Raw genomic sequence first — 27407 nt, forward strand, 5'->3', positions numbered from 1 at the left:
TCATCTCTTTTTATATTTATACTATTAGATAAAACAAACTGGGCTGTTCTGTTGGGGGAAAAATAGTACAGATCCACAAACAAGAGAAAAAGAACCTTAACCTCATGTTCCATTGTTTTAGAAATGTTTTGCTTATGAAGGATCTTACCATAATCTATAGAAGCATTTCTCTCTTGTGGAAGGTTTGGGTCCTTTTCACTTTGTTTCTATAATATGGGTAATGCCTTTCTAGTAGAGGCAGTATACACATAGGGATAAGATTGTGGGTTTGAATCCCAACTCTTACCACTTACTAGCTCTGTAATTTGGGACAGATTATGTAAGTCATCTATACTTCAGTTTCTTCATTTTAAGTATCATGATAGTGTATGCTTTCACTGATGTGTGGATTAAACGAGCTGATAATTGTAAAATGCTTAAAATGGTGCCTGACACATAGTAAGTAAGCACTTAATAAATATGGGCTATTATTAGTGTTAATAGGTATCTTTATGAATCTAGAGGCTAACTTCTGTAACTATTTCCCTAGGATAAATTTTCATGATGGGATTACTGCATTAAAGGATGAAGACATCTTTATGTCCCTTTGCTATCTGTGGTCATTGCTTTTCAAAGGGTGAAATGAGTTTGTGCTGTCTAATTTATAAATGCAACCTATTTATCAATGTAATGTGTGTGTGTGTCACATAGTTACATATGCACACATAAATACTCAGGTACATATTTGGTATGTCTCTATATATGTACGCATATCAGCATGATTTAGGTTGAACGCTTGTACAAGACTGTGATATTGTTATATTTGTTACATTTGATATTACAGTTAGTGCCTTGTCTATACTGTCTCCAGGTAGATGTTGATTAATGATAGTAAGTTACTAAGTTCCTTCTGAAAGATCATGTTAAAGAAATATTCTAAGTCTCATATGTCTTTTTTTCCTTTTGATAGATTGAAGCCATGGCCATTCTTTTTGCTGTTGTTGCCAGGGGAACCACTATCCTTGCCAAACATGCTTGGTGTGGAGGAAACTTCCTGGAAGTGACAGAGCAGATTCTGGCTAAGATACCTTCTGAAAATAACAAACTAACGTATTCACATGGCAAGTGAGTTCTGCTCTGCATGGGTAGAGGGTGAAATAAGTCAATTCTAGTATTATAGTCAGGACAGTGGAAAACTACTAAACAAAATTCTTGGTAGATAATTTGAATAAGCTGACACGACAGTAACCTCTACCATCTTAGAAAGTGTCTAGTTGTATTAATTAGAAATTTAACTTGTAATTATTTTATTATATCATTGAAGTGATGTTAATATTTTAAAGAAAGATAATGGAAATGCTAGATGTAAAAATGACTTGCCCTCTAGGATATGTGAATGTTGATATAGATAAGATATATAGTATTCCTTTCTCCATTCTTTTTTTAAATTTTTATTGGGGAATATTGGGGAACAGTGTGCTTCTCCAGGGCCCATCAGCTCCAAGTCAAGTCATTGTTTTCAATCTAGTTGTAGAGGGCGCAGCTCAGCTCCAAGTCCAGTCGTTGTTTTCAATCTAGTTGCGGGGGGTGCAGCCCACCATCCCATACAGGAATTGAACCAGCAACCTTGTCGTTAAGAGCTCGTGCCTAACCAACTGAGCCTTCTGGCCACCCTCTCCATTCTTTTAGTAAAAATTTACTGAGCAGTTGACTATTGCCAAGCACTTTGCCTGGTGTTGGGGCTACAAGACTTTCCACAGTAGTTGCCCTCCTAGAGGTTATAGTTTAATGAAGGAGACAGTCAAATCCATGGACAATTGTAGTAGAGGGTGTGGTAGTGGTGAGGGAGGTGGCATTCCAGGTAGAGGGAACAGCTACCATGTTTCCCCGAAAATAAGACCTAGCCAGACCATCAGCTCTAATGTGTCTTTTGGAGTAAAAAGTAATATAAGACCCGGTCTTAATATAATATAATATAAGACCTGGTATAATATATAATATAATATAATATAATATAATATAATATAATATAATATAATATAATATAATATGATACCAGGTCTTGTATTAATTTTTGCTCCAAAAGGCGCATTAGAGCTGATGGTCCAACGAAGTCTTATTTTCGGGGAAACACGGTAGTAGAGAAGTATGGAGACAGGAGATCAAGGGCACATTTAGGGAGCTGCAGGTAGGTTTCTGTGACTAGTGCCCAGTGTGGTGAAAATAGAGCTAGAGAGATGGGTAGAAGAGAAGCCACTTAGGGCCTTACAGGTCAAGTAACAGATTGGACTTGATCCTGTGGGCAGTGGGAAGGCACTGAAGGTTTTGAGCTGGGGTTGACGTGGTCAGCTTTTGCTTTAGAAAGACCATGCTGGTGGCTGCTTGGAGAATGGATTGGAGAGGGTATAGATGGGAAATCTTAGTAATCAGATAACAAGTACATCAACCTGCCTCATCAGTACTTAAAAAACTTGGTTACTTAAGCCATCCTAATTTTCTTAGTTCTTACCTCAGAAGGAGGTCCTTACTGCTTTCTAGGGCTAAGTCCATAGCCTAGGATGTAGCCTAAGCCACTATAAGAGAGACACCCCAAAGTACATTGTTGATTGAAATGAGATAGCCCACAGGCGAGTACTTTGGGGCTGGTGGGGCGGCTCAGCCGTGTTTAATTAGTGCTTTCCAACTCTGGTCATGGCAGCCCCTTCAGTTCGTGTTGCCTCCCTGTGGTAGCTTGGTGGCCTGACATGTTACTCTTCAGAAGCTTCTGCTTACATTTGACTGTTTGCTGTGCAGTTATGTAGCTAATCTAGGAAGGGAGGCTAGGATTTGTTATTTCTAGCTGTGCAGCCATATGCTCAGTTCAAAGTCTGTTACTCTGGAAGAAGTTACGGGATATCAGGAGACAACTTACCATCTCAGTGTACTCTTCCCAGCCCCCCAAATATCTGGGCGCACTCTTCTTCCCCAACATAGAACACTCCTCCTCCCTGCAGGAGGTGGCCCCAAAGACTCATCTGGTCACTGTGCCCAGCTCCAAGTCCCGAGAGTGGGTGACACACAGGGATGGCTCCTGTAGCCCACTGACCTTAACCTGAACGACAAGCCATGTGTTCCCCTGCTCCCCCAGCCCCACCCAGTGGACAACGGTGAAATAAGAACAGCAGCACTGCAGTGGAAGTTACAAACTCCAACTTACGAAGGGAGGAACGAGAAACATGTAGAGGCCTCTGCGGCCTAGCAACGTTAAAATCTGTGCTTCACCGCCATTGCACAGACTTCGTGTTGTGCCCCGGGAGTGGTTAGGGCCCTGGTTTATGAGAGGATCCCTTGTCTTTCTCCGTGACTCCTGGCCTGGTTCTCCAGGAGGCTCTTCCTGCTCCGTTATCCTCTCTGGCCACATTGACTGGGTGTTAGAGAGTTGTCATGTGTGGGAACTGCACGGTCTTGTTGCCTGCTGCTTGCTGGGATGGTTTACTGGCCTACAGGTTGCCCTTCGGGGTTAAATACTCCCAGCTTCTTGTCAGTATGGCTTTCTAGTTTCTTCAGAAACTTATCAGGCTTACTATCTGTGTTTCCAGTCAGTTCCCAGGAAAATGCCTAGAGGAAGCACGTGCAATCCTTTTGAGGCAAGACCAGGAAGTAGGGCATGTACCTTCCACTCACGTTTTATCAGCCACAACGTAGTCACATAGCCATAGCTAGCTCCAAGGGAAGCCAGAATACGGAATCCAATGAAAATGTGGCTTTATTAATGGTGTAAGAAGGCTGCGCTCTCCGACTGCTGACGTCTACCTGCGTCCTGATCCAGTTCAGCCTAGTATCTTCTGGAGTGAGGCTCCATCACCGAGTTGTTTTTCTTTCCTTTTAACCTTCTGCCTTGGTCTCTCCTATAATCATATTCTATCACCCCAGTCAAAAATATCTGTTATTGCTGTATACCAAAAGAAAAATGGCCATTTTATCGTAAGACCATCATTTCCACCCTGGAATCTGCTCTTCTGCTTGCTGTTCCTTTCTTCTTTGGTGGCATCACCAGCCATTCAGTTGGCTGAGCCTGGAACTTTGGAATCATTTCTGACTTGTCACCAAACCCTTGCTTCTCCCACAGGGGTACTTCAATCCATCCCCTCTTTTCTGTCCCCACTTGTCACAGTGTTAGTTCAGGCCTTTATTATTTCTCATTTCTAATAGCCTCCTCGTGACTGTTTTTTTCTGCTCCCTCCTTAAATCTGTTTTCCACATTTCTGTGATTACACGTCCTTGCTTAAAGCCCAGTGTTTTTAGAATAAAGCCCATACTTGACCTTTGCAGTTTGGTCCATTCCTGACCTTTATACCTTATCTTTGTAGGACTCCTTGCTGTCCCCTGACCTACGAGTGTTATTTCAAGCTTTAGTATATTTTTTTTAGGCTTTTGCATCTTGGAATTTCCTTCCCCTCCTAGGCCCCATGGTAAATTTTTGTTCATTTTACAGATCTCAAATGAAGTACTTTTTTAATTCTTTAATTCTTCTAAAAGGGCACTTCTGTTCCTGCCCCCTCCTTCAGCAGGTACTTCTTGCCGTCGGGCTAAAGTTTCTTAACAGGAGTTGGAAGATTCTTCAAGATCTGGCGCTGCTCCCTTCTCTGGCCTCATCTGTCACTACTTCAGCCCTCATTTTTGTTCTCAACCATACTTAGCTATTTGCATTTCAATGCTGGCTTCTTTGTTTCTTCCTAGCCTTTGCAATGGCTATTACCTTTTACTGGAATATGTTTGTCTTTTAAAAAAGCTGACTCTGTCTTCTTAAGCTTAGATGTTTCCTCTCCTAGAAACCCCTGACTCCAAAACTGGGCCAGGTGCCCTCTTTTTGTGAGTCTGCCTAGAATCCTTGGTTTGTTCATATTGTAGCACTTACCAGACTGTATTATAATTGCAATCTTTATTTCTGTCTCTGTTCCCTGACTGTAGGCTTCTCGATGGCAGGGACTGTCCCTGTTACCTTTTGTTGTCATTGCACCAAGTTATTCCCAAGTGTGGTTTAGGAGAAATAAGTTTTGTAGTGAAAAGGATGGTTTCCATTTTGGACATGTTGTGTTTAAGTTGTCTGTGGTACATCCGGTTGGATATGTCTAGTAGACAGTATATGTGGGCCTGGAGCTCAGGAGATAGGTCAGATATAGATTTAGAAATCGTCATCGTAATTGTGGTAGCTGAAAACGGACATCAACCACAAAACATGAAAGTGGATGCCACCCTCCAGGGAGTATGTGTGAGAAAAGCTGGGGCCTGAAGAAGCTGGAAAACATCAACAGAGAAGCATAAAGCAGGGGAGCCTGGTGTCAAGTAGTATAGTGGAGGGAAAACACTGTCTAGAAGAAGAAAGTGGTCAACACTACCAAGTGTTTCAGAGGGAGCCACTGGCTATGGCCACATGGAAATCCTTGGTGAAATTGATGTGAACTTTTAGAGAAGTGAAGACAGTTTGCCTGAGTGTCCATACCTCCTCGTACTTCCTGTCAAGCCTGCATGTGAGCGTTAATAATATAATTCAGCAGGTACTCCTGTCTATCCACTCGCCCCAGGTAGAAATGTGGGAGGCAGAGTTGAATTATCCCCATGGCCCACTCCCAACAGCCAGTCATCAAGTTCTGTCCTCCTATTTCTTTTGTGTGCCCTCTTCTTCACTGCCTACAGGACTTGAGTTTATTTCCCTTATTGTTTCTTACCTGCTCTGCTGCAGGGGAGTCTCCTGTCTGGCCCTCCTTTCAGTCAGTTCCCCACACTCTAACCAAAGCATCCTTTCCTGTTGGAAATCTGATCACACTCGCCCAGAGCTGAAGGCCTCTGATGCCTGTTCACTGTTCCTAGTCTGATGCACAGGGAGGGTTGAAAGTCCTGTATAATCTGGTGTTGGCTCACTTCTCCAGCTTCATGTGTGCAGTCACTTTATTTATTGTTCTTACATTCCGGCCCCTGGTCACGTGACCTAATTTTACTGTCGTGAACCTGTTACGTGCTGCAGGCCCTGGTGCTGCTTGGTCTCACTCCGGAACACTTCGCACACTCCTCCCCTTGCCATCTCTTACTTAGCCTTCAGTTCTCACCTTAGACATCGCTCTCCTGTTACCCTTCACCAAACTCTGTTAGGTACCTCCTGTGTCCCTGGAGTGCCATGTACTGCCCTCAGCCCCTCACCCTACCCTGCTGCCCTGGAATTCTGTCAACTGATCTCTGAAGACAGGGACTGATGATTTGGCTTATTTGTATCCTCAGCACCCAGGCAGCTACTGACACAAAGCAGACACCGAATAAATATTGCTGTTGAGTATTTGGTAGAAAAAAAAGCGTTTGCTTTGCGATCTTAGGAGAGGGCAAGGAAGAACGTATGGCTCCTGGAGGTTAGTCTAACTGCCTCCCTCCTAAGGTGTCCTCTCATGTTCAGGCCTTAAGAGTCCAATTATGCTTTTGTCACTATCATTTTAATGCGTACTGTGCATGTTGCTGCGCTGTGTAGCTAGGGTAGAGAGCTGCTTTTAATTTCTCATTTGTTCTTATTGGTTTGGCTTGAGAAAAACAGGTATGCATGGGGGAGGGGGAGAGGGAGAACAGGCAGACAGTATCTGTAATTAGTGGTCCTGACGTTGCTTATATACGGAAGATAGACGTGAAAGAGATGGCTCAGAATCACAGTAATTTTTATATCTTTTATTCTGCAGTTATTTGTTTCATTACATCTGCCAAGACAGGATTATATACCTTTGTATCACTGATGATGTAAGTAACTTGAAGACATGTTGCTGTTTAACTGTGTACTGTTAACGGAGTCAGTTTTTTTTGTTTTGTTTTTTTAAATTTTATTTTATTAAATTTATTGGGGTGACAATTGTTAGTAAAATTACATAGATTTCAGACAGAAAAAGCAGAGAACCACGGAGTCAGTTTTTAATCAGCTATATCTGTAGTAGGTAAAGGTGACAAGATGTAACTGTCTGCAGCTGGAAATTTTTGCATTTATCATATAGAGCAGCAGGTGACAAGAAAAGTTGATACCTGGGCATATGCAAATCAGCTCAGTTTTGGTAGCGTTTTCACTTAACCCCTTGTAACTTACACATGTATCCTATTGAGTAATGAGAATTGGTGTTCAGAATTATGACCCTTTGGTATCAAATCCTCTCAAAATTTATCTGAAATAGTAAAGTATTTCGTTCCTCCAGTCAATACTTAATTTTTTAATGTATATGAACTTTGTGCAAACAAAATCACAATACATTATGATCAGCTTCATAAACCCATAGTTCCCATTGGTAGTTTCTAGACTCAAGACGCTCAATAACTTAACCGTGTCATCAAGGTCCTTTCTCTCCTCTGCTGTCCTTAGTGTCAGCCTCTTCCTAGACACATTACCCTCCTGGTTGCATGGAGCCTACCCCTGTGCAGAGAAGAGGAACTATGTCTTGCTGTAGGAATGAGGAAACTTTTCCCAGAAGCATACTCTCCCCTCCCCCTGTTTTCAAAGTGGACTTCCTTTTATGTGTTATTGACTAGGGCTAGGTTACATACTTATTTCTAAATTGATCACTGACAAGAGGCATGCAATTGGCATGACTGCCATAGGTCAGGGTTCTTAACCTTTACTGTGTCACAGACCCCTTTGACACTCACGGGCCCCTCCCACGGTGTTTTTAAATATAAAGTAAAGTATGTGACTAAACGAAACCAAGTATATTGAAAGGCAGTAAAATATTTTAAAAATTGATATAGTGATGTATATACTGCTTTATGAATTCATTAAATAACAAGATTTAGTCATAGGTCTAATAATAATTTTAAGTGGTGATGAGTAAAAACGAGATTTCAAGATGAAATAAGATTTCTGTTGGTGACAGAGTCACAGCTACTTTCTAATACTATTATGGTTTCTTATGTTCACAATTGAAATATAACTTAAGGATTGGTGAAAATAACAATGTAGTTTTTTTTTCTATCCAAGTACCTGGGCCCCTTGATTTTGGACCATTGACCCCAGTGTAAGAAGCCCTGGCTGAGACTGAACACCTTGGGTGACGTGGAGATGAATGTCAACCACAGTGATCACCACAGAGATTTTTATTCTTGGTTTCACAGCATTTTCTAAAATTACTTTAAAAAAATCCAGCTACATCTGAAATGACTAATGTGAATGGGCTTGGAGTAGTTGAGAAATATCACTAAATTTGGGACAGAGATGACTCTTGTATTTCTCGAGCTATAATTGTGTGTGTGTGTGTGTGTGTGTGTGTGTGTGTGTGTGTGTGTGTACATAAACACTTTTTGGCTAACTGGGCCCAGACTCGATCTTTTCAAATTTATCACCATTGTTGAAATAAAAAAATTCATTCAGAGTTTATGTCAGTGGTGTTATCTTTGTATGAAAGACTGCTATTATTAAGGATTTATTAAACATCTTGTATTAGGCCATCTAATAGATCCTGTGAAAGATACAGAGGAGGTAAAACCCAAAGCCTGCTCTCAAGAAGCTAACCTTGGTTCTGTTATCTTCAGTGAGCAGTAATCAAACATATTTGGATTGGACTCTCAGCTCTTTTATTTACTAGTTGTCTGACCTTTGGCAAGTTAGTTCTCTTTGCAGAACCTTTGTTTCCTTATCGTAAAGTGAGGTCAGTGCTAGTTCCTGCTCATGGAATCATTGCTCAGTAAATGTTAGCTGTTCTTACGGTTGTTGTTAATCATCCATCTCATCCTTTGTTTACTTTTTAATGTACACTCTGTGTTGATCTCTCAGGATTTTGAACGTTCCCGAGCCTTTAATTTTCTGAATGAGATAAAGAAGAGGTTCCAGACTACATATGGTTCAAGAGCACAGACAGCACTTCCATATGCCATGAATAGCGAGTTCTCAAGTGTCTTGGCTGCACAGCTGGTAAGATCTTTCTCAGAATACAGTGTTTTCAATCATATCTTCTTTATTACATCAAAGCACCACAAATATAGGGGACCCTGACCTGCAGTGGTTTTCCTATTGTGTTATTATATGCCAACATAGTAAAGTTTCCCTCATAAAAAAATGGAAAGGGGCCGTTTTAGGGCAGAGCTAATAACTGGTGACATTCTTGATTAATAGTGGTCAGAGTATCTCAGGACTGGGAAGGACATTAAGGATTATCTAGTTAAGCAACCTATCTTATGCAAGAATCCACTTAACGTGCCACATGGCCTGTTAACCTAGTCATTGATCTTCTACCATCCCATGAGGCAAGTTTCATTTTTGAGCTGCTCAAAGGAGTCATTTGAAAATCTGTTAATCTGTATGAATACCTAATTGTCAGCTCAGTGAAGTTTGACGTATGTATACACCTACGGGTGAAATACCACTCTTTCCAAGACGGAAAACATCTCCATGACTCTAATAAAAGTTCCTTCCCCAATGCTCTGCCTCAGGCAATCACTGTTTTATTTCTATTTGCTGTCACCATAAATTAGTTTTGTCTTTTCTAGAATTTCCTGTAAATGGAATCATACGTTATACACTCTTTTGTGCCTTGCTTGTTTCACTTAGTGTAAGGCTTTTGATATTCATCCATGTTTTGTAAATCAGTAGTGCCTTTTCTTGCCTAGCAGTATTGTATGCATATAGCACAATTTCTTTATCCATTCACTTGTTTCTGGATATTTGAGTTGCTTCCAGTTTCCCCTATTGTGAATAAAACTGTTATGAACATCCATATACAAGTCTTTATGCAGATGTATGTTTTCATTTCTCTTGGGTAAATACCTTGGAATGGAATTGCTGGGTCAGATGGTGAGTATTATTTAATTTTATAATAAATCAGACTTTTTCCAAAGTAGTTGTACCACTTACATTCCTACCAGCAGGTCCGTGTTTCTGCATCCTTGCCAATACTTGTTATGGTCTGCCTTTTAATTTTAGTCATCCTAGTGGGTGTGCAGTGGTAATCTCATTGTGGTTTTAATTTGCATTTCCCGGATGACTAATGATGTTGAGACCTTTAGAAATGCTTACCTTTTATCCACGAAACTATTTGAGTGCAAAGACATAAGTTCTATCTTTGACTGTGTAGTGAATGAGAAAAAGGGCTTATTTTAATTGTATACTTTCCTTTTCACTTCTTCTGTGAGTGTTCTTTTTTACTCTAGATTTTTGAGTATTATACTTTGAAATATGCATTCCTCTGGAGACGAAGTTTCTTTACCTAGTTATAAATCTTTATTATTCAGTCAGTTGGTTTGTTTTATACTTCTCACTAGGAAACATTCATATACAGGAAACTATGTAAAACGTCACCAACAAAAATGTACCAGCACACAAAGTAAATAGGGTCAGCTGGCAGCTAGGCTTGCAACTTAGCCAATTTGTCATTAGCTCCAGATCCGTGTGTGACCCTCTGAAAAATCTGTGCCCATTTCCTCATCTATAAATGGAGATAATAATAGCATCTTCATCATAGAGGTTTTGGGTGGATTAAATAATATCCCCTACTTGAAGCATTTCGCACCGTGAAGTGACTGGAATATCCTTTATTAATTACTCCATAATTGTTAGCTGTGGATGATAATTTCAAAATACATACTATCATCAGTGTTTTACATTTATAGATCCTATAAGAAGGCAATGAAAATAGGATGCATATCTGATCCCAGCTGAGACAAGAACAGATGCTCAGAAGCTGGGTCATCCCCTACCTCATGATACCCAAGAAGTGGGGAAGAATTGAGGGTGCCCTTTCTCTGTCCTGTTCTTCTTGCCCCAACTCCAGTCACCTTTTCTTCTTTCTTCCTTGTCTGAGCACAGACCATATCACCCCCTGCTTCTGCTCCAAGAGTCTCAGATGTATATTTAATATGTTGTAATACACTTAGCTTTATTTAATTTAAAATAGGTTGGTATTTTTATACTGGAACACATTTCATATGGCAGCATTTTTTGTGTGTGCTGCCTGTATTTTTTGCTAGGTCTGGTAACAGTTTTTGAATGAAGTTACATATATCTTTTGTATCAATAGAGACATAATTTTATAGCATTTCTCAACATCATTCCTCTTCTTTTTGTTTTCCTATTGTAAATAATGTGTGGATACCATAACATAAGTTAAATATTGTTTTCTTATAGAAGCATCACTCTGAGAATAAGGGCCTAGACAAAGTGATGGAGACTCAAGCCCAAGTGGATGAACTGAAAGGAATCATGGTCAGAAACATAGGTATGTTTCATGGCATAGTCCATACGCACATGGGTAAAAATGGTAATAGTATATGTGATTGGGGTCAAATTATTCTAGAGAGGCTGAAACAGAACTTCCTTATTCTTACTATTGGAAGCTAATTGTCAGGTGAGATGTAGAGATGAATTATCTGTGAGACGGCTCTATTCTGAAAAGAATAGTTTCTTTTTAGTACTTACAACTGTTCTTCATTCTAAATTTGTTAATTTACTTAGCAAAACTAATTTCTGACACCCTGACAACAGTCCAGCAACTTACCATCATTTAGTCAGTTTTGGGTAGAGATACTCAGATGGCTGATGTTATCACTACTAGATACTTAAAGTACAACTATTTGACATCCTTAGAAAGTTTGTGGCTCTTGATTAAGAAAAAAAAAGAATTGGACCAAAAAACTGTAATAGCCTTCCAAAGTATGAACTGTGATATAAATTCCATCAGCCTGTTTAGCACATTAAAGAACCTGTTTAGCACATTAAAATAATCCAGAGACATGCATCAAATTTATTTTTAATTATTCAGTGGCATTTCGATTTAGGATGATGCTAATTTTTTAAAAAGCACTGGTTCTCAAAGTGTAGTCCCAGGGCCAGCAGCAGCAGCAGCATCTCCTGGCATCCTGTTAGAAATGAGCAGATTTTCAGGCCCCGACCCAGACCTACCAAATCAGACACTCTGGGAGTGAAGCTCAGCAATCTTTGTTTCCACAAGCCTTCTGGAGAATTCCAGCACACACTCAAGTTTGAGAACCACTCCTTTAAATATATCTTCTAAGGGGAATGAATATCTCACAGACAATAACTATTATAAAATTGAACAGAAGTGATTATGTAGTTGTTTTATAAGATATTTAATTGAGACATTATCAAATTTCATAAATGTCCATTTACTTACAATTTTGGATTTAGCATTTGAGTTATTTTTATATTTATTATCAGAACAGTTACACATTATGAAAGGACGTTTTTAGAAATGTACTTTTGGTCTCACCATCCTAAAGACTCATTTCCATTTTCTTTCCTTTCCATTTTTATCCACATGTATACATAGTTGTGGTCATAGTTTAGATTCAGTTTTGTGGAGGCAGACATGCCTGAGATTGAATCCTGATTTCACTTCCTGCTTGCTGTTAGCCCTTGACCAATCCTCTAACCTCTGTGAGCTTTATTTCCTAATGTGCAAAAGAGAGGTAATGGAACCTGAGGGTACCAGGGTAAAGGAGGTAATGTATGTAAAAGCACTTTGTACCGTGCCTGGCACATAAGTAAGAGCTGAGTGACTGTTAGCAATTGTTAGTTTACGTTATGCTCATGTAGTGTTTCACTGAGTTGTGTCATAAGTTACCAATTGTGTCCTTATTTGGGACACTGACTCTTTAGAGCTGTGGTACCCAGGGTGCTGTTTTACACCCACATAAGGAGCTCACTTCCGAGTGTAAACACTGCTTCCTTCATGAACGTCTGACCTTGAAAATGCCCGTTGGGCTGAACAGTGTGCTTAGAGACTTAGGTAAAGCAGTAACAAGCCCTCTTTGGCAGCAGTCCTCCTGACTTAGAGGATCGTGTTCTAATAACAGTTCTGATAGAAATGTTTTTATGCCTATTATGTTTTTTTTTATTTTCTTAAGATTCATTTCCAGGAACGAGATTAATACTCAAAAGGCAGAGACATTTTTGTGGTTCTTGATAGGTATGTCTCTTGGCTATTTGAAGTGATTTCCTTTTGCTCATTTTAGTTTTAAGTCTATGTTTAGATGCAGATGAGAACCTATTGAAAAAACTACTAATATTTATTTTCCCCTTTTGTTGGTCTCCAAACATCTTTGTTTTGCCTGAAAGCGGAAGCAGCCAACTACTACAATATTTTTCATTGCAGATGCATAATGTTTCCAGAAAATGAACCTCTTTCATCAGCTCCTTTTAGACTTACTTAGTTTTAGAATAATATAAATAGCAGATTAAAACTGTAATCAAAAACGTTTCTAACCATCTCCCTTTGATTTGATTTTTTAGCAATTTTATTGAGATACAACTCACTCATACAATTCACCCATTTAAAGTATACAAGCCAGTGGTTTTTACTATAACCACAGAATTGTGAAACCATCACCACAGTCAATTTTAGAACATTTTCATCACCCCCAAAAGCAATCCTGTACCCACTTACACTCACTCCTTTTTTTCCTCTCACCTCCAGACCTAAGCAACAATTAACCTCTTTTCTGTCTATGGATTTGCCTATTCTGGAAATTTCATGTAAATGGAATCATATATGTGGCCTTTGTATCTTGGCTTCTTTTACTCAACATAATGATTTTGAGGTCCATGTTGTAGCATATATCAGTACTTCATTCCTTGTAATGGCTGAATAATATTCCATTGTATTGATACGTTTTATTTACCATCTGTTAGTTGATGGACATTTTGGTGGTTTCTACTTTTTGGTTAATTTTGATGAAGTTCAATTTATTTTTTTCTTCTGTTGCTTGTCCTTTGGATGTCATATTTAAGAGACCATTGCTTAAGCCAGGTCGTACAGATTTACTCTTTTGTTTTCTTCTCAGAGTTTTATAGTTTTAGCTCTGAACATTTGGTCTATGATCTATTCTGAGTTAATGGTTATGTATAAAGTAAGGAAGGGGTCCAACTTAATTCTCTCAAATGTGTACATCCAGTTGTCCCAATGCCATTTGTTGAAGAGATTTTTTTTTTCCCATTGAATGGTCTTAGCACTCTTACCAAAAATCAGTTATTCATAGATGTATGGGTTTATCTGGACTCTCAGTTCTGTGCCATTTAATCTGTATGTCTGTCCTGCACTGTCATGATTATTGTACATGTGTAGTAAGTTTTAAAGTCAGGAAGTATGTGTCTCCCAACTTTGCTCTTCTTTTTTAGGATTTCTTTGGCTGTTCTGAGTACCTATCATTTCCATAAGAATTTTAAAGTGAGCTTGTCAGTTTCTGCAGGCAAAGTAGCTGGGATTTTGATAGGGATCGTTTTGACTCTGTAGATCAATTTGGGGAGTATTGCCCGTTTAACAATATTAAATGCCTGATCCATGCACACGAGATGCCTTTTCATTTATTTAGGTCTTTAAGTTTTTTTCAACAACATTTTGTAGTTTTCAGTGTGCAAGTCTTACATGACAAAGACTTTCTGCTTGACCAAACATTGGACATGCTCCTCTGAGCCTTCTGTTTGACCAGGCCTCATCCTTGGACTCTGTCCTCTGCCTGCCTAAGCCAGTCTTAGCAAAGAATCCTGCTAAGTCAATCCGCTACCCTTGATATCTTATCACCCTTGATAGCTGATCCAGTTCCTAATCCCCTACCTTTGATGTAGAAATCTTTGTCCTGCCTTGACGGAGATCCGTTTAGGCTGGTTTAGCAAGATTGCCCTATACTTGTTTTCTTCTCTTAGTAATTTTCCATCCAGTGGCTACCCCCTCACTCTGCTCATTGCCTAAAAATCCCCACTTGTCCTTTTTTAAAATTATTGAGATAGAACTTACATACAATATCCTGTGAGTTGAAGGTGTATAATGTGTTGATTTAATACATTTATAATACTGCGAGATGATTACCACCTTTGCTTGAGCTGACATCTATCACATCACATAAATTATTCTTCTGTGGTGAGAACATTTAAGATCTAGTCTCTTAGCAGTTTGGAAGTTTATAATACTGTACTCTTGGCTGTCATCACTGTGCTGGCATTAGATCTCCAGAACACATTCCTCGTCTTGTTGCAAGGTTGTGCCTTTAACAATACTTCCCCAGTTTCTCCCTTGGTACTACCATTCCATTCTGTTTCTATGAGTTCAGCAATTTTAGATTCCACACATAGGTAATAGACAGTATTTATCTTTCTCTGTCTGGTTTATCTCACAAGGCATAGTGCTCTCAGGGTCCACCTGTGCTGTTGCAAATGACAAGATTTCCTTCTTTCTCATGGCTCAATATTTGTGTGTGTGTAGTTGTGTCAGTCACACACACACACCACATTTTCTTCATCCATTCGTTCATTAATGGGTACTTAGGTTGTTTCCATGTCTTGGCTATTGTGAATAATGCTACAAAAAACATGGGAGTGCAGTTATCTGTACAAAATCCTGTTTTTATTTTCTTTGGCTATATACCCAGAAGTGGAATTGCTAGATCATATAGTAGTTGTATTTTTATTTTTTTGAGAAACCTGGCTGAACCATTTTACATTTCCACCAACAGAGCAAAGGCGTTCCCTTTCTCCATGTGCTTGCCATCACTGGTTAGCTCTTCTTGGTGACAGCCATCATGACAGGTGTGAGGTGGTATCTCATTGTGCTTTGGATTTGCATTTCCCTGATGACTTTGATTGTCTTTTCATATGTCTATTGCCCATCTGTAGGTCCTCTTTGGAGAAATGTCTATTCAACCAATGAAAAAATTCTGCCCATTTTTCATTGGCTTACTGGGTTTTTGTAACTGAGTTGTATGAATTCTTTGTATATTTTGGATATTAACCCCTTATCCAATATATGGTTTGTAAATATTTTCTCCCATCCTGTGTGCTGCCTTTCATTTTGTTGATTGTTTCTTTGGCTGTGTAGAGCTTTTTAGTTTGATATAGTCCCACTTGCTCATTTCTGTTTTTGTTGCTTGTGCTTTGGTGTCATATCCTAAAAAACCATTGCCAAGAGCAATGTCAAGGAGTTTCTTCCCATGTTTTCTTCTAGGTATTTTATGGTTTCAGTTCTTACATTTAATTAAGTCTTTAATCTATTCTGAGTTAATTTTTTTTTGAGTGGTGTACTGTACGCCTTCACTTACCGTCATCCATGGGTTCTTGGAAACTGTAACTTTAAGTGCAAAGACATACAATGAAATCAATTTGACCATAGGCTAATTGATATAAACAAGAGTTAAGTTCCTACAGCATATTTCTGGTCACAAAAATATCACCAAACTTCTAAAGAAAGACCCAAAACACTTCTAATATTAAATATTGAAATGAGTGTGAGCTATACCTACATTTAAGAAAGATTAATAAGAAGAAGTAGAATTATTTTCCAACCCACTTATTCCAGTTCAGGGTTGCGGATGGCCAGAGCCTCTCCTGGTAGCTCAGGGTGCAAGGCGGGTACCCTCCCTGGAAAAGATGCAATCCCATCACACACACACACACACACACACACACACACACACACACACACAGTTTACATTTACCAATTAACCTAACATGTGCATCTTTGGGCTATGGGAGGAAACCAGAGTACCTGGAGAAAACCCACACACATGGGGAGAACGTGCAAACTCTACACAGATGGGGGCCCTGGCCAGGCATCAGTTTTTTTCCTTCTCATCAATGTTATAATGAAATGATGTAATTTGAGGACCTCCTGTGTATAGGAGACCAGTTTCAGTTTTCTGTGAGTGATTATACAGTTTTCCCGCATCATTTGTTAAAGAGAGTATCCCTTCCCTGTTAGTATTCTTGGTTCCCTTGTCAAATCTTAGTTGACCGTATATGTGGGGCTTTATTTTGGGGCTGAATGTTCTTTTCCATTGGTCCATGTGTCTATCTTTATGCAAATACCATGCTGTTTTTAATTACTATAGCTTTGAATAGTTTGAAATCAAGAAGTGTGATGCCTCTGGCTTTGTTTTCTCAGGATTGCTTTGGCTATTTGAGGTCTTTGAGTATTCAGTTTCTATTTCTTCCTGATTCAGTCTTGGGAGATTGTATGTTTCTTGGAATTCAGTTGACCCCTGAGCAGCATGGGTTTCAGCTGCATGGATCCAACCTAGATGTGGATTTTTTTCCCCAGAACAATACACAGTCAGCCCTCCGTATCCCCCAGTTTTGCATCCACAGATTCAGCCAGCCGTGGATTGAAAACAGTATTTGATCTGCAGTTGGGAATCTGTGGGTGCAGAGGGCTGATTTAAGTTATACATGGAATTTTGACTGCACGGGGGGGTAAGTGCCCCTAACACCCATGCTGTTCAAGGGTAAACTGTATGTCCATTTCTTCTAGGTTATCCAATTTGTTGGCATATAATTGTTCATAGTAATATCCTACGATCCTGTGTATTTCTGTAATATCAGCTGTAATGTCTCCTCTTTTACTTCTGATTTTGTTAATTTATTTATTAAATTTATTGGGGGTAACATTGGTTAATAACATTATATAATTTTCAAGTGTACAAGATTATAATTGGATATCTGTGTGTACTCCTGAAGAGTAGTTTCCTTCAGTTACCATATATTTGACCCCCTTACCTACCTCCCCCTCCCCCCACCCTGTTCCTCTCTGGTAACCACCATTCTGTGTCCTGTAACTGCGAGTAAGTTTTGTTTTGTTAGTTTGTTAATTTTGGTTTTATTTGCCACAACTGAGTGAAATCATACAATTTTTGTCCTTCTCAGTCTGACGTCCTTCACTTAGCAGAATACTGTCAGTATCCACCATGCTGTCACAAATGGCAATGTTTCATCTTTTTTATGGCTGAGTAGTATTCCGCTGTATATATGTACATCTTTTTTTGTCCACATTTCTGATTTTATTTATTTGAGTCTTCCCTTTTTTTCTTAGTCTAACTAAAGGTTTGTCGATTTTGTATATCTTTTCAAAAAACAAAAAATAAAAACAGCTCTTAGCTTCATTGATCTTTTCTATTGTTTTTTCTGATCTCTATTTCATTTATTTCCACTCTTATTGTTATTTTCTTCTGTCTAATGTTGGGCTTAGTTCTTCTTTTTCTAGTTCCTTGAGATGTAAAGTTATGTTATTTATCTGATATCTTTCTATAGTCTTAATATATGCATTTATCACTATAAACTTTTCTGTCAGAACTGCTTTTTTCTTTTTTTATATTGGTTGATGTTTTTAAGTCAAATATTATCTGATTATTGTCTTCTTTGTTTTTTTTTAATTAAAATTTATTTGGGTGACAATGGATAGTAAAATTACATAGGTTTCAAGTGTACAATTCTGTAATACATCATCTATATTTCACATTGTGTGTTCACCACCCAGAGTGAAGAACTGCTTTTTCAGCAGCCCATAGGTTTTGGGTGTGTTGTGTTCCCATTTTCATTTGTTTTGAGGTATTTTTTATTTCCTTTTTTATTTCCTCTTTTACTTACTGGTTGTTCAGGAGTGTGTTGTTTAGTTTGCACATATTTGTAGATTTTCCAGCCTTCCTATCGTTGATTTCTAGTTTCATACCATTGTGGTTGTAAAAGATAGGTAGTATGATTTCAGTCTTCTTAAATTTGTGAAGACTTGTTTTGTGTTCTGTCATCTGATCTATCCTGAAGAATGTTCTTTGTGCAATTCAGAAGAACCTGTATTCTGCTGCTGTTGCATGAAATGTTCTGTACATGTCTGTTTAGATCTGTGTAGTGTAATGTATGGTTCAAGTGCAATATTTCCTTGTTGATTTTCTGTCTGGATGATCTATCCATTGCTGAAAGTGGGGTATTGAGTTCCCCACCTATTATTGTATTGTTGTCTATTGCTGTCTTCAGATTTGGTAGTGTTTGCTTAAGATACTTCTCCGATGTTGTGTGTGTACATATTTATGATTGTCATATCTTCTTGATGTATTGGCCACTTTCCTGTTATGTAATGACCTTATTTGTCTCTTATTACTGTTCTTGGCGTACAGTCTTATTTGTTTGATATAAGTATACCTATCCTCACTTTCTTTTGGTTTCTACTTGTGTGGATTATCTTTTTCCATTCCTTCACTATGAGTGTACTTAAATCTGAAGTGAGTCTCTTGTAGGCAGCATATATTTGGGCTTTTTTTTTTTTTAATCCACCCAGTTACTCTGTGCCTTTTGATTGCTGAATTAAATGCATTTATAATTAGAGTAACTATTTATATGTAAGGATTTACTAATTCCATCGTATCCATTGCTTTCTAGTTTCATTGTTCCTTTTTCCCTGTATTTCTGCCTTCATTTTGAAATTGGGGATTTTCTGTGGTAGTATACTCTATTTCCCATTTCTTTATCTTTTGTGAATCAACTCTAGGTTTTTGTTTTGTGGTTACCATGGGGCTTACATAAAACATCTTATTGATAAAGGTTGTGCAAAAGTAATTGCAGTTTAAAAGGTTAAAAATAATTGCAAAAACCACAATTACTTTTGCACCAACCTAATAGTCCATTTTAAGCTGATAGCAGCTTAACTTCAATCACACACAAAAGCTCCCCATTTGCTCCTACTCTGTTATATTTTTAATGTTACAATCTACCTAATTTTACCACCCTTCTCCTTCAGGAACACTACTTATTCTAATATTTGTACATTTGATGGAGTCTCATGTAGATCACATAGGCATTCTTTGCTCTTTTGTGTTCATTGTTGTTGGTACCCTCTGATTGGGTTATTTCAAGTTTCCTATCCTCTAGCTCACTTACCCTGTTTTCCATTCGACCTACTCTCTGGTGGATGCTCTTTACTGCAATTTTTTCATTTCATTCATTGAATTCTTCAGCTCCAGAATTTCTGTTTGGTTCTCCTTTATGATTTCTGTCTCTTTGTTAAATCTCAGATTTTGTTCATGTACTGTTTTCCTGATTTCATTGAATTGCCTTTCTGTGTTTTCTTGTACCTTGTAGAGTTTCCACAAAACAGCTATTTTGAATTCTTTATCAACTAGATCACAAAATTTTGTGTCTGATTTCAGTTATCGGAGGATGATTGTTACCTTTTGGTGATGACATGCTTCCTTGATTTTTTTTTTAAGTTTATTGGGGTGACAATTGTTAGTAAAATTACATAGATATCAGGTGTACAATTCTGTATTACATCATCTATAAATCCCATTGTGTGTTCACCACCCAGAGTCAGTTCTCCTTCCATCACCATATATTTGATCTCCCTTACCCTCATCTCCCACCGCCCACCCCCCTTACCCTCTGGTAACCACTAAACTATTGTCTATGTCTATGAGTTCCTTGATTCTTAATGTTCCGTGGAGTTTTGTACTGCTGCTTTCTCATTTGAAGTATCAGACACCCCCTCATATCTTTACTAGTTGCCTTCAGGTGGGAAATACTGTTCATCAGTCCTCTTATATCAGGAGTTTTCGTCAACCTTGTACGGGTACACCTCCATGCTTCTTGCTCCCTCTTGTGGCAGAATTCTTAAACTTTTATATCTTTTCTGGTCTTAAACTCACCAGGCTCTCCTGGAAACCTCTCTTTCGTTTTCCAGAAGATGGCACTACAGTTCAATTTTATGGTTTTGCCTTTGTCCACAGCCCCTGGTCTGATATTCTGAGAGCATTCCTTTTACTGACTGGCACTCGCTCTTGCCATTGCACTCAGGAGCACACATTGCTCATGTATAGAAATACAGGTGATTTTTCTATACTGATCTTGTATTGTGCAACCCTGGGACAACTTCTTTATTAGTTCTAAAAGCTTTTTAGTGGATTCCTTATGATTTTCTATATACAGGATCATATCATCTGAAAATAGACATAGGGTTTCATTCTTCCTTTACAATCTTGATGCCTTTCATTTCTTTCTCCTACCCAGTTGCCATTTCTAGAACCTCCAGTATGTCAAATAAAAGTGGCAAGATTGGACATCCTTGTCTTATTCCTGGTGTTAGAGAGTCTTTCACAATTAAGGATGATATTAGTTGTGGCTCTTTCATAGATGCCATTTATCAGGTTTAGGAAGTGCCCTACTGTTTCCTGTTTGTAGAGTGGTTTTATAGTGAAAAGGTGTTGGATTTTGTCAACTGCTTTTTTGAATCTATTGAAATGATCATCTGGTTTTTGTCCTTTATTCTATTAATACACTATATTACAATAATTGATTTTTGGATATTAAATCAACCTTGCATTTCTAAAATAAATGCCACTTCATAATGGTCTATAATCCTTTTTTATTTATTTTTATTTTTTAAACTTTATTTTAAGTATGTTTTTCCAGGACCCATCAGCTCCAAGTCAAGTAGTTGTTTCAATCTAGTTGTGGAGGGCGCAGCTCACAGCGGCCCATGTGGGGATCGAACTGGCAACCTTGGTGTTAAGAGCACCGCACTCTAACCCACTGAGCTAACCAGCCACCCCTATAATCCTTTTTATATATTGCTGGATTTATATATTGCTGGATTTATTCTGCTGGTATTTTATTGGAGACTATTTTATGTCTGTATTCAAGAGAGAGAGGGAGAGAGAGAGAGAGAGAGAGAACGAGAACGCCCTCTGGTGTCTCTTCTTATAAGGGCACTTATCCCCTCATAAGCCCTCATGACCTCATCTAAACCAAATCACCTCCCAAAGGCCCATCTCCAACCGCCATCACATTGGGTGCCAAGATTTCAGTGTTTGAATCTGGGGGGACACAATTCAGTGGATATAACATCTTCTCTTTAATGTAGGTGTTTACTGCTATAAATTTCCTTCTGTGCGACTGCTTTCAGTCCATCCCATGTGCTTTCCTTCTGTTACTTTAAATCCAACAGCTGAGCCCCCTCTAAGTAAGTTTCTAATCTCTGCTCCTTGTCCTGTGCATGGGTCACACTTTCCTGTTTGTTTTTTATCTCATCATTTTTGTGTTGTTGAAAGCTGGACATTTTAGATAATGTAGCAACTCTGGGCACTGATTCTCAACGCCCAGGGTTTGTTGTTTGCTTGATTATTTGTTTAGTGATTGGGCTGGGCTTTTTTTTTAAGTGTGTTTCTCCCACAGTGTGCAGCCTCTCATGGCACTTCTCCGAGGGAACAACCTTGGGCACGCACACAGTCACCCTGGAATGACATGGCTGTCATTGAGTGTCTCTTTTCCTGATCTCCCTGTTGTGCTTCCAGCTAGTCTGCTCCTGTGGGTGTCTCGCCCAGCTATTAGCCTCTACTAATTGCAGGCTAATTGCTCTATTTTTTTCCAGCAGTTCCCCAGACATAAATTGCTCCAGTCTGATCTAATTAGATTTGGGCTGCCTTGTCTTTGTGGCCAGTCTTAGACATTTGTTCTGACCTCAGGAGGGTTCTTAGTTGTCTCTTCCCCTGATACTCTCTGTTAAACTTCTGGCTGGCCTGTGGCTTTACTTGTGGTTCTCTTGAAGCTGCATCTTAATTGCTTATCTCCATTGTTTTGACAGCATCCTTAGGCTTGAACTTCCCCATGCTCTGTTCCAGATAAAGTCTGTTCTCTTAGGAAAGCTCTCTATTCCTAAGGCCTGCCAGTCCGCCTGGGAACAATCCCCAAGCCACTGCTCTAGAGCTGTGGGTAGGGGCAGTGGACTACTTCTCTTGGAGTGACAGCCTTGCTCTACCTGTGGAGTGCTGGGTAACTTGTGGTCTTTGGCTTGCCTGTGCCAGCATGGAACCTCAGCTGTATGAGTAAGTCAGGGCAAGGGCACTCGGGGCCCAGTATTCTCGGCCTGCCACTTGAGCTTCTGCCCTGTGTGTTGGGGCTAGGTGGAGGAAGGAAGCCCCAGACCTATCACCTGTGCCTTGCTGGAGGAGAACTTCTGCATTGTGGCTTGGGGTGGGGTGGGATAGGAGGATAGAGGCTGATGACTTGCCTTCATGGGTAGTAAGCATAGCCTTTGACTGGGACCTCAGGAGAAAGAGAACCCCCCGGCTTTACTTGCCAGGAACAGAGCTTCCATCTCTCTGAGCTTTGGGTTAGAGCAGGTCCTGGTTTAAATGCCATAGACTCACTGTTCTTACTGAGAATTAGTTGATTTTCTTCCATAAATGTTTCTTCATTTGCTGTATGTCCTTGGGACAGTCCCAGTTTTCAGAAACTTTAAATGGTTGTTGTTTGTTTGTTTTTATTTTTATTTTTTCTGGTTATGGTTGTTTTGTTGGAGAGAGGGTCTGTGCAGTTCCTCACACCACAAGTCTTGAAGTCTCCAACTCTCAACTTATTTTGAAGGTTCCTTTTTGTTCACTTTCAGATTATACCCTTAATTTAGAGGTTTGTAAACTATATTCCTTGGATAGAATCTGCCCTATTTTTCTACATAAAGTTTCCTTGGAAAACAGTCATGCCCATTTGTTTACATATTTTCTCTGCCTGACAGAGTTGAGTAATTGCTACCGAGACAGTTTGGCCCATAAAGCCAGATATTTAGTATCTGGCCCTTTACAGAAAGAAAACTGCCAACCCCTACTTTAATTGATAAGCTTTACTAAAGTCTTTTATTACTTAAAGATATAAGTGCTTCTCTAGTAAATGTGAATTGTCAAGAATACCAAGTATAATTAAAAATAAGATTTGTCTTAAAACAAAGACAAAAATAGCAGATTTTTAATGTAAACATGATATTTTCTGTTTTTCCACCATTTTTAGATCTGGTAGCTCAGCGAGGAGAAAGATTGGAATTATTGATAGATAAAACAGAAAATCTTGTGGATTCGGTAAGTACCGGCTATGACAATATTTTTCAGGATGTAGAGAATGTGTGGTTGATAGCTAACATAGTAGGGAAATGTCTTAAATTTAATACTGTAGTGTATTTTTTCTTTTCTAACCTCCATTATCTGATTACATTGTGATTACAAGGATAACAAAGAGGCATAGAAAAAAAGCCAGGACCCATTAATACCCATTAAGGAAGCTTTGGTTTGGAAAACATACTCAATTTAGAGAAACAATTTGTTTAAAGCTTTGGACTGATGTGTACATAATTCAACACCTCCTAAGCACATTTTGTAAAACACGAAACAAATTTTCAGGCCCCTTGCGACCTAGTGTGAATCCTGAAAACTGGACAATTCATTCATTTTCTTGCTCGCTGTGACAGCTTGAGCCTTCCGTGTGTCAAGCGAGAGGCAGTATCGGGAAGGGCCACTGAGCCTTAAAAGAGTCAGTGTCCCTGTGACCTACTTACGCTACAGTCCCGTGTGTCTTTGCACTCTCCATCCGATTAGTGGATGAAGGTTTTGAGGAAAGATGATAGATACATGGTGAATAGAAAGAGGGCAGAGATCAGTTACAGTTTGGGTCTCTACAATTACAAATTGAAATGCAGAGTGGAAGTTTACACCTTGGAACAGACCCATGGGTGATCAGGTTCATTCTTACTGGCAGCTAGATTGTAGAGGTTAAGAGCACAAGTTCTAGAGGCCGGCTACCTGGGATTGACTCCATCTCTGCCACTTACTAGTCATGTGACCTTAGGCAAGTTACTTAACCTCTCTGTACTTTAGTGATTATCTGTAAAGTAGAGACACCTACTCCATAGTGTTTGGAGAGTTAAGTCAGATGATGCATGCAAAATGCCCAACACAGTGTCTGGTACATAGTAAGAGCTATTTAGATATTTATTGTTATTGTTGGTTTTACTGGGACATTCATTAACAGTATGTCTTAGAAGGACAACAGTTTTTTGTTTGTGTTTGTTTGTTTGTTTTGTTTTGTTTTTTTATCAAAGCCCATGGTAGTTGCAGGAAGGATGGCACCATACAGGAAGTCAAAACCCCAGGATGCTGTAGTGGCTCCCTTTATAACCCATTGCTGGGGGCCGAAGAGGGCAAAGCAGTATGCAATGCCAGATCTGCAGACCAGTGTCTTTGCTGTTCCCAGTCCATCTCTTAGCTATTCCTAATCCAGGAAGGTTACCCCGTTTAGCTGGAACAGTCTGTATTTGACCAGCATTAGTATAGTCTGTACTTTCCAAATGAAAGTCTTCTTAATTTTGTTGACTACACATCCCAGGATAACAAAAGGTGCTAATTAACTAACAGATGTCTCTCTTTCTGGAGGAATAACATACATATGATAATGCACAGCAAGGGTACTACTGTTAGTAAGTGTACAGTTCATTAGTTTTCACATCTGTCTGTACCCATATGACCACCACCTGGATCAAGATAGAACACATTTCCAGCACCTCCGAAGGCTGGCTTATGCCCCTTCCAGGTAATCATCCCCAACAGAGGTAACCATGTTTCTGACTTACATCACCCTAGACGATATTTTGCCTGTTCTTAAAATGTATAGAAATAGAATCATATGTTATGTAAGCTTTTGTGTCTGGCCTCTTTTCCTCACCATAGCTGTGAGGTCCATCATTAATTCTTTATCATTTTTCACTGTTCATTTTACAAACCTGCCTACCACCAATTTGTTTATACATTCTCCTCTGTGGGGCTTGAATTCTGGATTCTCTATTTTGTTTCACTGATCTGTTTGTCTGCCTTTATGCCAATACCACACTGTATTGATAACTAGAGCTTTATAGAATTTCCTACGTCCTCCAACTACGTTCTTCTCCAGGACTGTCTTCACTATTTTCGGTCTTGTGCATTTCCAGTTATGTTTCAGAATAAGCTTGTTGCTTTTCACCTTTAACAAAATCTTGTATCTTTGATTGTGATTGCACTTAATCTATAGGTCAATTTAGGGAGCATTGGTATCTTGCCAGCATTGCGTCTTCCTTTGCATAAATATGGCATGTCTCTGTTTCTGCGTAGAACATCTTTTGTTTTTTTCCAACAATGTTTGGTAGTTTTTGGTGGTACAGATCTTGCACATATTTTGTGAAATTTACCCTTAAGAATGTCGTGCTTATGTAGTCTATAAATTTTTAAATTTCATTTTCCAATATTTATTGCTAATATATAGAAATAAAATTGATTTTTGTATATTGACCTGGTTTGTATCCTGCAACTTTGCAAAATTCACTTATTACTTACTTCTTGGAACTTTTTTGTAGATTCTTGCCTTTTATTTGTTTGCCTTACCTTACTGCACTTGGTAGAATTTTCTACACAATAGTGAATGCAGGCAGTGACAGTGGAAATTTTTTTGTGTAGCACATCTTATGGGGGAAAATTCAGTATTTTCACTAATTATGTTGTTAACCATAGATTTTTTGTTTTAAGAGCGTTCCTTTCATCAGGTGGAAGAAATTCACTTCAGTTCTTCATTTGAGAGTTTTATTCATGAATTTTATCAAATCCATCCATTGAAAGGATTGTATGGTTTTTCTCCTTTATTCAGTTACTATGACTGAATATAACTTACTCAGTCAACATTTGCTTTTAACATCTTATTGGATTTGCTATTGTTTTGTTCAGGAATTTTGCATCTGCGTTCATCAGGGATATTGGTCTGTAATATGTTACTCTTTTTAGGCTTTGGTATCAAGGATATGCTGGCCTCATCAGAGGAGCTGGGAAGACCTCTCTATCCTCCAACAGAGTTTAGGTACTGTTGGTATTATCTGTTCCTTGACTGTTTGGAAGAATTCACCAGTGAAGCTGTCTCAGCCTGGAGTTTTGTTTGTGGGAAGGTTTTAAATCTACCATTTTGATACTTGTTTCCTATTTGTACCATCTGTCTGTTCCCTTCTCCGCCTTTTTCTGCCTTCTGATCAACTCGTTGAGTGTTGTCTAAATTCCACTTTTACCTCCTCTATCAGCTTATTAGCTATACCTCTTTGTTATTTGATGTTTGCCTTAGGGTTTACAGTATAAGTCATTACCTTATCATAGTCCGCCTTCAAGTGGTATTATTTCACTTCACAAAATAGTATAAGAACCTTCCAATAGCATACCTCCATCCGACCTTCCTGGCCATGGTGCTGTTTTATAATACTTTTATTTACACAGATGTTAGAAACCTCACAATACATTGTTATTATTTTTGTTTAAACAGTTGATTATCTTTTAAAGCGATTTAAATAATAAGAAAAAACATCTTTCTGTTTACCCATTTCTTGTAACTTCATTCTTTTCTGGATCCAGATTTTCATCTGGTGTCATTTTATTTCTACCCATAGGACGTCTTTTAACATTTTCCATAGTGCAGTTCTGCTAATAATGAATTATTTTCAGTGTTTGTATGTCCAAAAAAAGCCTTTATTTATTTCACTTCCTTATTTTAAAGGTATTTTCTTTCAATATTTTAAAGGTGTTCCATCACTGTCTTACACATTCTTTCTGACAAAAATTCTGTCATTCTTACATACATAATGTATATTTTTCTCCTCTAGGTGCTTCCTTTTTTATTAATTTCAGGTGTACAAAACGGCATAATGGTTAGACATTTACACCCCTCACAAAGTGATAAGCCTCCCCAATCTACTACCCCTCTAATATCATGTATAGCTGTTACAATACCATTGACTGTATTCCCTATACTCTACATCCCATGACTATATATACAGACTATGTGTGTGTGTGTGTGTGTGTGTGTGTGTTTGACATTCAGTGTTATTCAGCTTCAGATGTATAGC

At 38.7% G+C, this 27407-nt stretch overlaps 1 protein-coding gene across 5 annotated transcripts in view; it reads left to right on the top strand.

Moving 5' to 3' along the window:
• VAMP7 (vesicle associated membrane protein 7) overlaps positions 1-27407 on the top strand; it is a 43332-nt gene that overhangs the window by 6999 nt on the left and 8926 nt on the right. For 2 of the 5 annotated variants that reach the window (XM_074323252.1, XM_074323253.1), the window contains 6 exons: positions 950-1104; positions 6678-6735; positions 8747-8884; positions 11093-11183; positions 23516-23583; positions 26305-26377. In XM_074323252.1, the coding sequence (XP_074179353.1) occupies positions 959-1104; positions 6678-6735; positions 8747-8884; positions 11093-11183; positions 23516-23583; positions 26305-26377 (574 nt within the window). In that variant the 5' untranslated portion in view covers positions 950-958. The remainder of the gene's footprint in view (positions 1-949; positions 1105-6677; positions 6736-8746; positions 8885-11092; positions 11184-23515; positions 23584-26304; positions 26378-27407) is intronic. The other 3 variants (XM_019716086.2, XM_019716087.2, XM_074323254.1) reach the window with 2 other exon arrangements.

This window comes from Rhinolophus sinicus, chromosome 18 (assembly GCF_057876585.1).
Source record: "Rhinolophus sinicus isolate RSI-liver-muscle chromosome 18, RSI-T2T, whole genome shotgun sequence".
Lineage (NCBI taxonomy): Eukaryota > Metazoa > Chordata > Mammalia > Chiroptera > Rhinolophidae > Rhinolophus > Rhinolophus sinicus.